Below are 17,222 nucleotides of genomic sequence, written 5' to 3' on the forward strand. Positions count from 1 at the left end.
CAGCCACTAAAGATGAATAAATGCAACAAAGATTAAACTCATCCGAACTACAGACATTAAAAGTGCTGCTTCATGGGAAACGGAAGCTTTTGGAGCTGTTTGCACCTCACAGGTGTGCTGAGGGGGTGGAGCCTGTTTGCTCTGACCTCAGTACCTGTCTGTGGGAGGAAATCATGGAAAATATTAACACAGATTCAATAAAATAAGTTTTTTACATCGGTTTTCTCTCCACGTTGAAAACCTGCAACTTCCTCAGAAGCTTCAGGTGCTGCCGGCGCTTCTTGACTGTCAGAAACGCTGCCAAACGGGACAGTTTGGCTCTCAGGAGGGTGGTGGCTCAGCTGAGAGCCATCAGAACCAGGTGATCATTGATTGGATGCTTACTGTCCTCTGATCTGTGCACATAAAGGCAGGTATATCAGCTTCTTACGACACATTTCTCTGTACAAATCAGGAGAAACTTCCAGAAAGGAAGGCGGAACACGAAAATAAAAATTTTTTTTATCTGTTTTTCCAAGTCAAATGTTTTCTAGATGAGCCTTTAAATGAAGTCTTTGTGCTGTTTTCCTCCAGAGTCGGCAGTAAATGCTGTTTCCTTCCTTTATAACCTTTGGAATGCATCATAAAAACAAAGAAACTATGAAAAATACATGAACTGTTTCTGATAACAGCTGCTGTGATGTTAAACTCATGCTGTGGGGACAAAAAATATAAAATAAAAAATATTTATATCTATAAAATATCACAATGTCCAACAACGACCTCCTTTAACCACCAAACGATCACTAATATCTGTTTAAGATGCAATTCTTTGACTTCCTGTAAATTCTTCATGACATCACTATCAACCAATCTTTATTTAAAAAGCACTTTGAACAATAAATCTAAAACCTTTACGGTTATTCTTGGGTTTATATTTTTAATGATCAATAAAAGTTTCCAAACATTTTCGTCACGTTGCCTTTGAGGTTATTTTAATCTGTGTTTGTGTTTATATGTCAGCGACCAATCACAAGCCAAAGGTTTGTTTTGTGGTATTTTCTGTTTCATTTCTGTTTTCATTGTTGTTTTATCTTTGTTTTGCAGTGATTTTTGTTTAATTGTGCGACTGTTTCACATGTTGTGTTATTGTTTTTCTCTTTTTGTTGTGTAACTGTTTCATGTTTTTTCTTGTTTTTTCTGCTCTTTTGTATGTTTTTTTGTTATTGTTTTGCTGTTTTTTAATATTTAGTTATTTTGTTTTTCTCCTTTTTGCCGTGTGTCCATTTTGTGTTATTTTGTTTTCCTTTTTGTTGTATATCTGTTTCATGTTGTTTTCTGCTCTTTGCATGTTTTTGTCTTTTTTGTCATTGTTTTGTAATATTTTGTGTTATTTTGTTTTTGTTGTGTATCTGTTTCATGTTTTTTTCCTGTTTTTTTCTGCTCTTTTTGTATGTTTTTTGTTATTGTTTTGTACTATTTTGTGTAATTTTGTTTTGCTGTTTTTTTAGTATTTTGTTTTTTCTTTTTGTTGTGTATCCATTTCATGTTTTTGTCTTTTTGTTATTGTTTTGTAATATTTTGTGTTATTTTGTTTTTGCTTTTTGTTGTGTATCTGTTTCATGTTTTTGTCTTTTTGTTATTGTTTTGTAGTATTTTGTTATTTTGTTTTGCTGTTTTTTTTAGTATTTTGTTTTTGTTGTGTATCCATTTCATGTTTCTGTCTTGGCTTCTTGGTGTATTTTGTGTAGTTCAGCCTCATGTTTGTGCTTTTCTGAACTTGTGAGCTCCCGGGTCGGGTCTTGGCCCACATGACCCCGAACCAAAGGTCAGACAGCAGACTTTGGAGAGGCAGCTCTTTCTGAGTGTTTCTGTCTGTGGCCGCTGGATGGCAGGATTGAGGAGGTGCTGCAGCTTGTTGTTGATGCTGAGGAAGCTTCGCCTCCACTTCTGCATCTGAAAGAGGAGAGAAGCATCGACTTCCTGTGTGATCTCCGTTCAGCTGACTTCACCCTGGCTGCCTCTGCGAGGTTTCTGGCTCTGCAGACCGGGCAGGAGGGAGGTTTCTGTGGGTGGTGTAGGGCTCCGAGAGCCGCCCGGGACCTCGGTGCAGCAGCAGCAGAAACAGCGGCAGCAGCAGCCGTAAATGTGGGTTGTTTACACCGGAGGCTCGAGCCTTTCCTGCCTCCCCGCCACTCCGCGCGGCTGCCTCGGCTGAGCAGCGTCGCCGCAGACAGCGTCAGCGGAGCGGGGTTGATGGCCGCGGTGCTCGGCCCGGCCTTCATCATCACCACCATCCGTTTGTGAGCTTGTTAGGGAGCCTCGAAGCTTCCCCATCCAGTCGCCTCCGGTCCCGCGGGAGGAGCGGAGAAAGGCTCGGGGGAGTTAAGCTCGGGGCGCAGCGTCGCTCCGTGCATGGTGCCGCGGTGTCGGAGCGAGTGGATGTGCAGCCGCGGCTGACCCAGAGATGGCTGTCCTCAAACTGGCCGACCAGGTAAGACCCGCTAGCAGCTGTTAGCTTAGCATCAGAGCCGCAGCTCAGCATCTCTGCTGCTCTGTCTGGCTCTAAAGTGTTTTAAGGTCCTGCTTTGGCTTTGTGTCGCCCCCTGGCCATTCAGTCTGGTGTCCAAGCCAAATATATATTTATAAATATAATCAAAACACCTTTTTTAAAAAAAAATATTTTTTTAACAAACTGTGCACAGAACAGCGCATAAATCTGAATGAAATTGGACGATAGTGTTCAGATTTTCGTCTGTAAACGGTCCTTTAAAATGAGGACAGAACAGCTCTGACTTCCCGCTCATTTCCGCAAGAAGTAACCAGTTACTAAAGGGAAGTCACGAAATTAACCAGCCTCCACATACTCATAAAGTACTTCACTGAAGCGTTTTCGTTTAAACCAGCCCTCACACAAAATTTCAGAAAAAAATATTGTCTTATTGTGTAAAAAAACAGCGTCTATTTGAGGTAAAAGTGTAAAAATACATTGAACACATATTTCAGGAATTCAGGATTTTTTTAAAAAAAAGAAGATTTTATGCTCACTTTACCTTAAAGAACTAAAAATGATAATAAAAAGATATTTTCAGACACAAAAATGATAAAACTGAACAATAGAAAACAGGAATAGTGATGCTAGCTTGGTTAGCCAAGACTTAACCCAGTTAGCACACTTTTTTTAATGAATTTTCATAATGTGTCTTTAATATAATACTTTTTATTAATTAGTTGTATAATGTAAAATATGAAAGTGAAAAAATAATTTTTAATGATAGTAAGAAAACTTATTTTCTCCAAAGCTAGCTAACTAGCCTTGCTTAGCAGAATACAGTTGTGATTTCTCTGGATTCTACGTTGCTTTTCTTCCTTTTAACATATTCCTATTAAATTTGCTTATGTATTTCATGCATATTTCATTTTTGGCATATTTTCAAACGTAAGCTGTTGAACTCCAGTAAGATTTTGAAGGACGTGGAGGGAAATGTTCTTGCTTTTTGTCGCACCATGCTCATTTTAGAGCTACCTACTACTTTGTTTTTATTTTTGTGTATATATATAAATAACTCCAGCTCCTTTTTCATTTCTTAGTTTTTTTTTTTAAAGAAAAATAAACGTCAAAGCTGTCTGGCTAAAAGCTAACTAGCCTAGCTAGGCAAAGGGACGTTGATGGGGGCTGTGTCCGGATAATTGTTGTATGATTATGTAGTGAGTCATGATAAAAGAACACTTTGGGGTTGTCCGCTGGAGATCTGCTTGATCTTGAAAATCTTCCTTCAGCACAATGCATTATGGTTCTGTTTTTGCTTGGTTAGTCACCATCGATTCTACACCTTTATGGTGCATTAATGGGATACTCTGAGTACATTATCATGGGTGAATAAAATCTCAACATACACCACATACACTCACTATCAACTGAGTCATCAGTGATTTCAGGCAGTTTGATTGCCTGTAATACACATATTTTCGATAAAATTCAAACGCCATCCAGCCGTGGATCGAGCCACGGCTTAGTTACAGACTTTTTACTGTTTTAATTTAGAAAACAACAGGGTTCACCGTCCCAGTTTACAAGCGAAGGGACTATATTTCGTGATTTTTGAGTCATGATGAATACATTTAATTTTGAGTTGGCTACTCCAGCAGTGAGCACAGTATTTGTCCGGTTCTTTGAGTTTATAGAGTTTATTTTCTGCAGATCAGTGAATAGATATGAATCATAGGGATTCATGGCCTTTTATCCAGTTCCTGCTCTCAGCTTCACGACCAGAAATGAATCGGCTGACTGTTCTTTCGATGAATTGATTGAAGTTTTTGTCACATCTTCGCAGAGGTGATGGAGACTAAGTTCAACTAAGAGCCCCCAAACCACATTTTTATTTATTCATTTATTTGTTTAAAGTTAAATTCGGTTCCGAAAAACTCAAAAATCTTTAGTTTACATGAAATTCGACAGTGAAAAACAGCAAATCATCGATTATTTGCTAGTTATATTCGCTGCTCTTTCACTTTGTTTTTAAAATGATTTAAAAGGTAATCAGAATAATGGATGATTGTTTGTTTGTGTAAATTACTAATTGTTCTAACTTTATCTTACCATTTAAGATTTACACACACAACATATGAACAACTTGTAAAATATGATGCGTATTAATCCATTAAAATATTAAACATTAAATTAAAATTGGATAGGGTGAATCTAAATTGTTTTCATAGCAGATTACGGCCACTTTTAAACAAAAAAGACACATTTTTTTATAGGTTCAAAAGCATCATTTTGGATCTTTTGCAGTTATTCAGGGAAGATGCAGGTTTGCATTCATTTAGTTGAGAATCTTCGGTTGTGGTGACGTATATCAAAGTAAAAGACTTTTCACCCATCAGAGGCATCAGTTAAAAATGTAGAAAATGCAGATTTATTTTGTGTCATTGGTGCTGTAATGCTTGATATTCGGTGCCAAGATCCTGCCGTGATAAGGTTTTCATCCCAAGGACACATCCTCGACAGACAGTCTCACCACAAGGTTCACTAAGTTTCTGCTCTGGAGCTTTGGATTGTGTCACATGATGCTCATCTGCACAGTTTGCCCACTTCTGGGCTCATCTTGTGGTAATGATAGTAAACTCTCGGGTCGATTAGTCATGTAAATATTCAGAGAAACGGGAATTTGAACGTTCTCATTGACAACTTTTGCACACAGTCAAAAGCTGAAGAAGAGCTGCTGTCAAATATGGATTGAACTTATGAGCCTCTACTTAGCCTCTGTTTGCCTTGACTCGTTGAAATCAATGAGTTCTGATAAATAAACACCACTTAGAGACACCCACAAAGGCCCAAAATGATTTAAAAGAGACAGAAACAACTGCAAAGAGAGGCATAACATCTAAAAACAGATGAGTAATAACTGCAAAGAGAGGCTCAAAACAGCAGCAAATGGACGAAATGATTGCAAAGAGAGCCACAAGGAAACAAAACAGTCAAAAATAAATCCAGGAAATGCGTTTAATCTAAATTTATTGAAATATTCTGACAGGATGTAGCATGTGTGCATCTTCCTGTTAGACCAGGAGTAACATTTGGGTGCTTTAACCTTTTTATAGCATTTAAAAAAAGACAAATAATTGAACTGATTACAAAACAAAACACGGGTAAGAAAAGATTAGGTAGAAATATGGTGTTCGGCAGCACCGAGGTCCTACATGAAAGTCAGGGAATATGAGTCTAAGGATGGTTTTGACTGGGCTGGTGGCACAGAATAATGACCTCTGTCATTCTGTCCTGCAGAAGCTGAAAGCAGAGCAGAAGAGATGATCTCGGTGCTGTTTGTGGTGGTTCGTACATCACTGTTATGCTGAGTTATCGTGTCAGACCTCGAGGGCCACCCTGCAGGTCCCTTCGCTTCTCTTAGGGAACCACTTTCCTCTTTGCTCTGTTCAGTCATGTCTCCAACTGTAGAAACCTCTCATCTGACGCTTGTATCAGATCTGTCGTCAAGGAAGGAAGAGCTGTTTTTGTTTCTGTGTGTGTGTGTGTGACCCAGAACTGTAGAACTTCCTGTTATTTTCAGACAACATGCTGATGATGACTGATAACCGAATGCCTCGGCTCAGCTCGGCGGCCTGCAGGAACCACTTCAACCTGAGACCTGCAGGTTTAATCCTGATGCCGCAGCTTCATTTTCTCGGTTGTCTTTGTGAATAAAAACGAGCCGCTCGTGTGCTTTTGTTCAGATGAATTTCCTCATGTCTTTTCATTTGAATACTGAAGAGCTTTGCAGGGGAGAGAGCTCCTGTTTCCACCAGACCGAATACAAACCAAGTACAGGAAGTTGTTGACTTCTGCTCATATATGTCTCTATATTAAATGTCGTTGGTCTTGTTTTTTTTTCTCCGGTGTTTCCTGTCTGTTCTTAAGACAAATATGACCTTTCTTATTATTTATAAATCACTACCAAACTATTTGACTTCTTTTGAAATGTAAACAACCAGCCTTTTATGTAATTATGATCACATATTCCACTAAACTAGCTGGAAAACACAGGCCTTTTGAAACAAAGTGACCTTGTCTGAGGTGTGAGGCTGAAGCAGGTAGAGCCCCATCCCCTCAGGCATCAGGGAAATGAAGACATGTCTGCAGAGCACACGCTCTTTTCTGGATGGAGACACTGGTCAGAATGTCTGAGGTGTGTTTGGGACGTGAATGTCATGTATTCCAGGTTGGTGTGTGTGTTTGCAGCATGTCTTTGGAATGAAAACAGATAATCTGATGCAGGACGTTTGTGTAGGATAAGAGGCAAAGAAGATAAAGACTGTACCACTGGGTCTTAGAGTATGGCTTTGATAACTGGCTTTGGTTCTGGTTCCTGATGTCTTAACTTCTTGGACTCATAAGTAACACTAATGCTGTCTATGAATGGGAAGTGTGAACTCTTGAGAAGTTTTTAGGCTGACAGGGAGAGTTGGTGTGAACTTATGTCAAATATGGTAAACATGACAGGCTAATTTTAGTAGTTTGTTTAAGCAATATAAAGTTAGCTATTAGTTAACCTAAGTAAGCTTATGTTAGGCGAGCCTAGCTGTGTTAACTTTAACAAAAATGATCTTGTCCGACTAATGAAATGTTAGCTACTAAATTAGCAACTAAGTTAACTCAAACTAGATCATTTTAGCAGTTACATTAGCCGAGATGAGGTAGTTTTAGCAGCTACATTAGCATAAACACAGTCATATTAGCAGCTATTTTTGCCAAATTAAAGCAGTGTTAGCAGCCTAACAATGAATAATGTGAACAGGTACATTAGCCCAAACAAGGTAGAATAATCTAGCGTGATCCATACTAATAATGTTTTCCCAGTTAATGAAATATAAGATGTTTTAGCCCATTCAAGACAATGTTAGCATCCACACTAGCTCAAATGAGGTAATGTTAGCAGCTACTTTAGCCCAGCTGTGATAACTTAAAGAATGGGGTTAATTTTAACAAATTGATGTTTTTCCAAATAGTTTAATGTTAGCTGTTAAATTAGCTTAAACAATGTGATGTTAGCAACCAAGTTAACTCAAATAATGCAGTTTTAGCAGCTTAACCCAAATAAGGTCATGTTAACAGCTATGTTAACCCAATTAAAGCAATGTTAGCACCTCAAATAACCCTAATACATAATTTAAATAACCCTACATAATTTAATGTAACAGAGAAATAAAAATAAAAACTAAGACTTGAAGGTGATTGAGAGTAAAATTTGAACATTAATCTCTCTGTTACTGAATCTGATAACTAACCTACTTCAAATCCTTTTATTGTCTTTATAAGCAAGAATTCTAAATATTCTCTGGCTTCAGTCTCTAAAGTAAAATGGTTTATTTATTGTTTATGGTTTGCATGAATTTAAGTGGGATAGTTTTTGTGTTTGGACCAGACAAAACAAAGTGTTTTATGATGTTTTTTTAATCTTTCTGAATGAGACGATGACGTATCTGCTTCCAGTTTGCTCTGCTGGTCTGAGCTGAAGAACACTTTCCAGTTGTTTTGGTTTCTAATGGGATCTGGGTCACATTGCTTCGGCCTTAAGCCTAATAAGAAGTGGGGGGGTATGCATGTGAGCGTGTGTGCTGCAACAATGACCTCTTATATTAGAGATAGCCTGCAGGGATGGTATCCCAGGAAGACCAGAATGGGAGTCAAAGTCAGGATGTCGCTTCCTGTCAGGCCTCTGTTCCCATGTCTGCCCAGCTTTTCTTTTATTGGTTGAGTATGTTTGCTGAAGTCCTTGTTTTTCTGTTTTTTAATTATTAATGTGGCTACAGAAATTACAGGCTTTAACCTTGATGCAACGTCTTATTTCCTGTTTCAGTTCACACACCATGAATCTGTCTGTTGTGGCTGCATATATGATTCCTGACTATGTGATCACAGACAGCACTGCGATGGAGACTGATGCCAGCTGAGGTTTTTAGGAGTGCATGCCAAGTGTCGGCTGCTTATTTAAAGGCACAGTTCCCCTTAAATTTTATGAGGCCAGATCTTTTTTCAACCTATATCTCTCTGATTTTACATGTCTCCACTTAATGTGGAAAAATCACTGCAGCACATGCAAAAGTTTACAATTTTTAGCAGGTTATACTTGCACATATACTTGTGAGTTAGAAGTGAATCAAATTAGCATCTTTTTACTCATTAATCTCCACTTAATTACGCTTAAGATTTGTCTTTAACTTGACTGAAGTCCATTTGTGGTAAGTGAATCATTTCTAGCCAATTGTCAAACAGATTTGAAGCATATAAAATGCTGTTCATGCTTGTTTTAATCACCTGGATTGGAGTAAATAAACTGTGTTCAGCAGGTGGCTCGATAGGATCTACGCCACACGGCCTTAATAAACAGAGGCTGTTGCTAACCAGACACAAAACCTGGATGAAGAAGACACAACCAAAACAAGTGGCCATATAGAAAAATTGAGATAATTCTCAACTGTTGTCTTCATTCGTTCATATCAACGAGTGCAATGTTTTATATCTGGAAACAGAAACAGCTCATGTGATCAGTCCTGATGGGAACATATTTGCTACATCAGAGCGTGCTCGCATTACCCGTTTCCATCTGCCCATTTAACCATGATAAATCAGCATAAAACACTTTTTTTCTCCCACAAAATTGTGGAAGTTTTCTCTGAGGAAGTATAAAAGGGTTTACAAACCCATGCACCTGTGCACATAAGATCCTGAAACACAAATCTGAACAAAAAACGAGACTTGAGGTTCAAGAAATCTCTGAAGACTTCTTTGATAAAGCTGCAGGGATTAAGATATAAAACATTTCTGGATCTTTAAGTGTTCCAGGAGCTCCGTGGCCTCATTTTCAGGATATTTGGAGCTACCAAGACTCTTCCGAGAGTCAACCAGCTGATGCAGAACCCAGAAGTCTCACTTCAAAGGTCGAACGCAGCTTTCCACCTTTCAGGATTGTATGGGTAACCAACTCCGTATAAAATGTTTGAAGCCTCTCTGGAGTTTGTCAGATGACAGATGAGGATAATTTAAAAGCAGGAGATAATAGATTCCCCGATCAGATGATGCATCGCTGCCGGCTAATGCTATCACTGCAGTGGAGCATGGCGGTGGCAGCATCATGTTGTGGACCAAAGAGACTGGACGGAACCAAAGAAAAGAGCTTTGCTGTCATATACAGAGAGGACCTTGTGGAAAACCTGAAACTGGGACGATGGTTCACCTTTTAACCGCTTTTACAATGATGCTAACAGAGAAAACCAGAATAGAGGGGCCTTGGAACAAATATGGAGGTCATGGAATGGTTTCAACTAAGAACAACCTCATAAATCATCTATAAAGATACCTGAAGATGGAAGTTTAGACAGTTTACAGACTCCAAATCCAGGAGGCTTTAACTGTTGTTAAAGTAGCTTCTTACTAAGTATTGAATGTGTAGAATACTTTTTGATCAATGTGCACGATTCACATTCAAGGGGACCAACCGGGTCACATGAGGAAGTGTTTCTGAGTTTCCAAAGCAGAAGTGAAACATTGCTCTGTGGTTGGTTCCTCTCTCAGGTTTCTGAGAAGGGAGAGACTGTGCAACAGGAAGTGAAGCAGAAACACACAGGAAGTAAAGTGAGGCCGGCTCCGTTAGATGTGATTCATCAGTAACATCAATAGTATACAGTCTTGAACTATATATGCAGCAGATTCAACTTTTATTTTGTCTTTCACTTTTCACATTGATTTAAAGTAGATTTGTAACCATATCAGCAATCTTTATTAACTGGTTACTGTTAGTTTGTATCAGTAGTAATGAAATACAAAGACATTTAATTAATTTAAAGTTAAAATAAGAATAACATCCAATTAATTTACCCCAGATTTAATCCATTTTTTATAAAAAGATTGCTGTACATACGTATTTTAAGAATAAGAAAATATGTTAGCCTTATTAACAAGATTATGTTAGCAGCTATATTAGCCCAAACAAGGTAGAGCTAGCAGCTATCTTATCCGAAACAAGATTATGTTAGCAGCATTGCTACATTAGCCCAAACAATGTAATGTAAGCAGCTATGTTACCCAAAAGAAGGAAGTGTTAGCAGCTACATTAGTGTAAACAGGATAATGTTAGCAACTTTGCTATGTTAGCCCAAATAATGTGAAGGCAGTTATGTCAGCCTAAAGAAGGTAATGTTAGCTGATGTGTTAACCTCGTCAAGTTTTAATGATTAGTAGCCATGTTAGCCTGAACAAGGCAATATTAACTGCTTTGTTAGCTTTTACAAGTTAATGTTAGTTGCTATGTTAGCCTAAACAAGTTATGTTAGCAGCCATGTTGGCCCAAATAAGGTAATTCTTGCAACTTCGCTATGTTAGCCCAAACAATGTAGTGTTAGCAAATGTAATATGCTTATCTGGGTAATTTTAGCAGCTTTGCTACGTTATCCAAAACAAGGTAATGTTAGCGGCTTAGCTACCTTTAGCCTATAGAAGATGATAGTTTTCTGATATATCAACCTCATCAGGGTAATGTTTAGCGTCTGTGTCAGCCTTAACAAGGTAATGTTAGCTGTTATGTTAGCCTAAACAATGTATGTTTTTAGGTATGCTAGCCTTCACATTATGTCAGCTATGTTATCCTGAATAAAGTAATGTTAGCATGGTTTGTTAGTATAAACAAGGTAATGTTAGCAGCAGCACTACCTTGGCTCAAACAACATGTTAGCCCTTGTGTCAGACTGAACAAGGTAATGTTAATGTCTATGTTATTCTTAACAAAGTAATAATAGCTGCTACGTTCGCCCAAACAATTAATGTTAGCACTTTGGAACATTTGCCCAAACAAGGTAATGTTAGCAACAGCATTGGCTCAAACAACATATTAGCCGTTGTGTCAGCCTGAATAAGGTTATGTTAGTGTCTATGTTAGCTTTAACAAAGTCCCATTAGCTGCTATATTAGCATTAAGAACCTGCTATTTGCTGGAACATTGACTTAAACAAGGTGACATAAAACAAAATTATATTAGTTTACCAAGATTTTATTAGCCGCAGTTTATAATTGAAAATGTAACTTCAGAAACACCTAATAATTCTAAAAACATCAGTCAATGTGCGATAACTAATTAGCCATCTGTTTATTTCTTGTCACGAGGTTTTGAGACAATCTTCGACTTTATATCAACATCACGGCTGAGCACTTTAAAAATGACATCAATAGTTTCCCCCTTATTTAAAGGAGTGAATGAACAGTACATCTTGCATTATGTTCTGGCCTTTGGGTAACTTAGATGTTGCAGCCTCTGTTGTGGTGCTGGCCTTATATTTGCTGTGTGTGCTGGGGGCCTATATTTACCTCGTGTCTGTGATACTAAAAAGAAAAATAAGGGCTTCTCAGATGTGACCTCCACACATCGCTTTTCACTGAGGGCTTTTCATTACACAAGCATTTTATTTTTCTGATCTGTATCTCCCAAGAATTTTCCACAGTAGTTTTTCTATGTAGCAGCAGATAAAAGAAGTGGCAGGAGTTAAAAACTCCAGCATTTTTGCCCACAGTCTGCAGCTTTTACATGAAGTTGTGTTCACACAGGCAGCATTTCATACCGTGGGAGTCTGGTTTTCAGGAAACGTTCTCATGTTCCCTCGTCATGTCACTTCACTTTGAATTGATTACATGTTCTTGTTTCATATCATGTGACTGTCTTCTCCCCCCCCCCCCACCAGCCTCCTCTCGTCCAGGCGATCTTCAGTGCAGAGCCTGATGAGATCCGAATGCTTATATACAAGTCTGAAGACATCAATATTCTGGTGAGGACACACACGTCATTTCAGTTTCTCTGAAAAATCCTTTAACAACATTAAAACTCTGAAGCCAGATTCCTCAGAATATGTTTTTCCCACACAACCCTTCACACTTTGTTCACTTTGTGCGAGCATAGAAACATCAGCAGAGGAAGACTGTCTTGATTTGTGATACTATCCTCTGATTTAGGATGAATTTAATGAGGCTTGTCAGCATAAACAGTGAGTTTGTTGGCGTTAGTTAAGATAAAGATAGCCTGGATATGTCGAACCTGCTGGTTGAACAGGAGGGTTGATCGCAGGTGCTGATTAAATACAGAAATATGTACAGTTTAGCTCCTGAGGTTCAGTTATTTCCTTCTTTCTCTGTCGTGTTTTCAAATCAAATTTAAAAACCTGACATTTAAGAGCTCTGTTTTAGGTTCCTGTTGATGTATTTTTGAGGGTTTTGTCTTTCTAACACTCCGTGGATTGATTACAAGTGAATTATTTCTAGTACAGCTGCTTTTTTCACTGCTTGTCAACTCAAAATTCAGGTTTTCAGGAAATAAAACCCCACTCGATGGTATCCATCTTCTTCTCCTTGCTCAACCCCCACTTCCTGTTTGAGAGCGGGAGGAGGGGCCGCAGGTCAGGGAAGCCAAAGTTCAGAGCGTGTGTTTATTTACATGTATGTAGATGGACAACATGTGTAGAGCTGCAGCGGAATTGGGCCGTCCTCTGTGCTGCCGCCGCCGTCCACCTCAGCCGAGTTTCTGTAGCCGAGGCTGCTCCCAGAACAGCCGAATGGCCGTGTGTCCGTCACTGAGGGGCTCTGAGAGGACAGTGAAGCTCATCTTCTGCCATATGACCGTTTAAAATCATGTGGTGTAAACCGTACTTGATTTAAAATGCATACAAATTGGTTAAAGAGGAGAAAAATGTGCTTGTTGGTGCTCGAGGAGACGCAGTGTGTTTTAATGAGTAAAGGTAAATGTAAGCAGAGCTTTCGTTTGTTTACACGGGGCTCCTGTTGGGTCTATTTCTAGAGATGTTTTATTGAGCTTCTGAGAGCAGCTGCTGAAGCATCACTGAAAATATCACAAGCACCCACTTCCTGCCTCTGGACGGATCACCAAACGGGTCCACTGCCTATGAATGTAACTGCAGCTATGTTCTTCCTCCGCTTCTTCCTTCCCATCCAGGCTGCAGCTCAGTTTTTTATTGTTCTCTCTTGAATGAAGTGGAATAAACACCACATTGGCTCTTGATTTTTAAAATATGGTGGTCCTAGTGCTCCCTCCTGGATCTGTTGCTTCTGCAACCTGAGCTGGGATAAGCGGAAGATGATGGATGGTCTCCATAACCCCGCCCCCAGCACTGGGACCAGTTTGGTGGAAAAAACCCCAAAAAGACAAGAAATAACAAATACAGAGGCACCAAAGACACGCAACATAAAACAGTCAGGAGACGCACAAAGATAAAAAAAAAACCAGCAAAAAGGTACTAAAGGACTGCAAAGAGACACAAAAAGAGACAAAATAACCACAAAGATGCAAAAAAAACAGCAAAAAGGTACAAAACGACTGCAAAGAGACACGAAAAGAGACAAAATAACCACAAAGATGCAAAAAAACCAGCAAAAAGGTACAAAACGACTGCAAAGAGACACGAAAAGAGACAAAATAACCACAAAGATACAAAAAAACAGCAAAAAGGTACGAAACAACTGCAAAGAGACACGAAAATAGACAAAATAACCACAAAGATGCAAAAAAACAGCAAAAAGGTACGAAACGATTGCAAAGAGACACAGAAAGAGACAAAAATAACCACAAAGATACAAACAAACAGCAAAAAGGTACAAAACGACTGCAAAGAGACAAAAAGAGACAAAATAACCACAAAGATGCAAAAAAACCAGCAAAAAGGTACGAAACGACTGCAAAGAGACACGAAAAGAGACAAAATAACTGCAAAGAGACACGAAAAGAGACAAAATAACCACAAAGATACAAAAAAACAGCAAAAAGGTACTAAAGGACTGCAAAGAGACACGAAAAGAGACAAAATAACCACAAAGATGCAATAAAACAGCAAAAAGGTACGAAACGACTGCAAAGAGACACGAAAAGAGACAAAATAACCACAAAGATGCAAACAAAAAACAGCAAAAAGGTACTAAAGGACTGCAAAGAGACACAGCAAGAGACAAAATAACCACAAAGATGCAAAAAACAGCAAAAAGGTACTAAAGGACTGCAAAGAGACAAAAAGAGACAAAATAACCACAAAGATGCAAACAAAAAACAGCAAAAAGGTACGAAACGACTGCAAAGAGACACAAAAAGAGACAAAATAACCACAAAGATACAAAAAAACAGCAAAAAGGTACTAAAGGACTGCAAAGAGACACAAAAAGAGATAAAATAACCACAAAGATGCAAACAAAAAACAGCAAAAAGGTACTAAAGGACTGCAAAGAGACACAAAAAGAGACAAAATAACCACAAAGATACAAAAAAACAGCAAAAAGGTACTAAAGGACTGCAAAGAGACACAAAAAGAGACAAAATAACCACAAAGATGCAAAAAACAGCAAAAAGGTACTAAAGGACTGCAAAGAGACAAAAAGAGACAAAATAACCACAAAGATGCAAAAAAACAGCAAAAAGGTACGAAACCGCAACAAAACAAAAATATATAAAAGTGTTTGGAATAGACGTGTCAGTCACCAACAGACGTAAAACAAACACAAAGAACAACTACAACAAGCCTTTTCTTGCCTTTCAGGCCAGGACTGATGCACCTTTGGTGCGTCTCGGTGTGGGAAAATACTGAAGCTGCATATAATCATTTACAGAAGACTTTAAATCCACTTTACAAAAGGTTTCTTCACAGAGAAGTCATTAAAAACTGATTTAGTCACTGCAGAGACAAGTAGAGATATTTTAAAGTGATAAAACACAGTTGATATATGATTCAAACTAAGGTGAAATCAGGAAAAGTGTCTTTAAGGCGTCAGAGTGGATTTACTGGAGCAAGTTGTTCCAGAACCTCGGGCCTGAGCCGTAAACACAGTCGGTTTTAGTTGGTTTTGGGTCAGATGGAGCCATTAAATTTCATCAGAAATCATTAAAAAGTAGCCTTGAAGTGTGCTTGAAGACATTCTGGGAGCCTCCACAAACCAACGTGATCAGGTTTCTTGGTTCTGGCTGAAAACCAGGCAGCTGAGATCCATTTAGGCCCGAGTGAGTCAACAGATTTTTGGAAAAAACGCTGTTGTTGTGATCCAGATTTTTGAGATTTCCTCTCTGTCTTTAAAAACTTGGGGAGCTGGAAACTGTCTTCAGCTGTGGAGTCGGGGCCTTTTCAGGGTCTCATGACGTGTCCCCGTGTTTCCTCAGGATGCAGAGAAGCGCACGCCGCTGCACGCCGCAGCCTTCCTGGGCGATGCCGACATCACCGAACTCCTCATCCTCTCTGGTATGGCTGCTTCTGTACAGTTTAGAAATGGAAAGCAGAAATAGATGCTCCGTCTGAGTCAGTTTCTGATGAATCTCGTGTGTTTTACAGAAAAATCTGCATGTTGTGAAGTTAAATTGTACAAATGGAAGGTTTGAGAATGTTGAAAAGGTGAAAAGATGACAGATGATGGACTGTTTTTTCTTGAAAAGTCTAACTTTTCAGCTTCTTTTGCTGCAACATAGGCACTTATTTCCAAACATGGATGTAATAATTTAATAATTGGATTTGTGTTTGAGAAATTCATGAAAATTACGATGCTTTGCTCATTGAAACCTGTTTCAATGCTGAAATCTAAGTTTTCTAAAATGCAACAAAGTCTTAAATCTGTCATTTGTTTGAATTTTTATTTAACAGACACAAGTACAAAGAAATGATTTTCAGTGACTTAATATCTTCATTTTATTCAGAAAACAGAACCAAAAGTTTAATCTGAAGCAGCAACAATCAGTGAAAGTTGTTCTGGAGCCAAAGAAAGACAGAAAGTTTATAGAATCTACAGAAACAGCTTCTGGAGCTTCTCCAACCAGCAGGTTACCTGCTGACAGGTGAGGGTGTCAGGATTGGGTATAAAAGCAGCTTCCACCAAAGGTTCAGTCTCTCCAACAAGGATGGGTCGTGGCTCACCGCTTTGTGCCAAACTCCATCAGAGAATCATCAATAAGTTCAGGAAATATTCCTCAGAGTCAGACTGTAAAGAGCTTTGGTCTTTCAGCATCTACAGAGCAGAATATTGGGAACAGATTCAGGGAGTCTGGGGAAGTCTCAGTGTGGAAAGGCCAAGGACAGAAAGCCCTGTTGGATGAGCTCGGAGCCCTCAGGCAGCACTGCAGGAGAAACCGTCAGGCCACCATGATCCATACAGCCACATGGGCTCAGGAGGAGCTGGGAGAAGCATTTCCACTCAACACAGTCCACGGCTGCATCCAGAAATGTGAGCTGAAGCTGCATCACACCAGGAGGAAGCCATATATCAGCTCTGAGCAGAACCACGGCCCAGTTCTCTGGACTCCAGCTCATCTCAGAGGGACAGAAAGACAGTGGACACGTGTTCTGTGGGCAGATGAGTCCACGTTTCAGCTGCTTCTGGGGAAAACTGCTGAGAAAGAGCATCCAGCTGTTCTCAGAGGAAGGTTTAAAGCCAGCGTCTGTGATGGTCTGGGGCTGCATCAGAGTCCATGGCATGGAGGGCTTCATCTGGGTGAAGGTACCACTGATGCACAGCTGGATGTTGGAGTTCTGGAGAGACAGATGCTGCCATCAAGGTGACTTCCGTGGTTATTTCAGCAGGACGATGCCAGACCTCATTCTGCAGGACTTCCAGCAGCTTCAGACACACACAGTGTGTGAGCTCGGCTGCCTGCCTGCAGTCCACATCTGTCTCCTGCTGCAGATGTTGGAGCATCATGAAGAGGAGAACCAGACAACAGAAA

At 39.4% G+C, this 17,222-nt stretch overlaps 1 protein-coding gene across 3 annotated transcripts in view; it reads left to right on the forward strand.

Annotated features, from left to right (window-relative positions):
• The first annotated feature begins 2,354 nt into the window (after positions 1–2,354).
• Positions 2,355–17,222, forward strand: part of ankrd44 (ankyrin repeat domain 44) — a 39,080-nt gene continuing 24,212 nt past the window's right edge. For all 3 annotated transcript variants that reach the window (XM_072397514.1, XM_072397515.1, XM_072397516.1), the window contains exons 1-3: positions 2,355–2,473; positions 12,208–12,291; positions 15,672–15,750. In XM_072397514.1, coding sequence (XP_072253615.1) covers positions 2,447–2,473; positions 12,208–12,291; positions 15,672–15,750 — 190 coding nt within the window. In that variant the 5' untranslated portion in view covers positions 2,355–2,446. The remainder of the gene's footprint in view (positions 2,474–12,207; positions 12,292–15,671; positions 15,751–17,222) is intronic.

Source organism: Leuresthes tenuis, unplaced genomic scaffold, assembly GCF_036924035.1.
Source record: "Leuresthes tenuis unplaced genomic scaffold, fLeuTen1.0.hap1 SCAF_12, whole genome shotgun sequence".
Taxonomy (NCBI): Eukaryota; Metazoa; Chordata; class Actinopteri; order Atheriniformes; family Atherinopsidae; genus Leuresthes; species Leuresthes tenuis.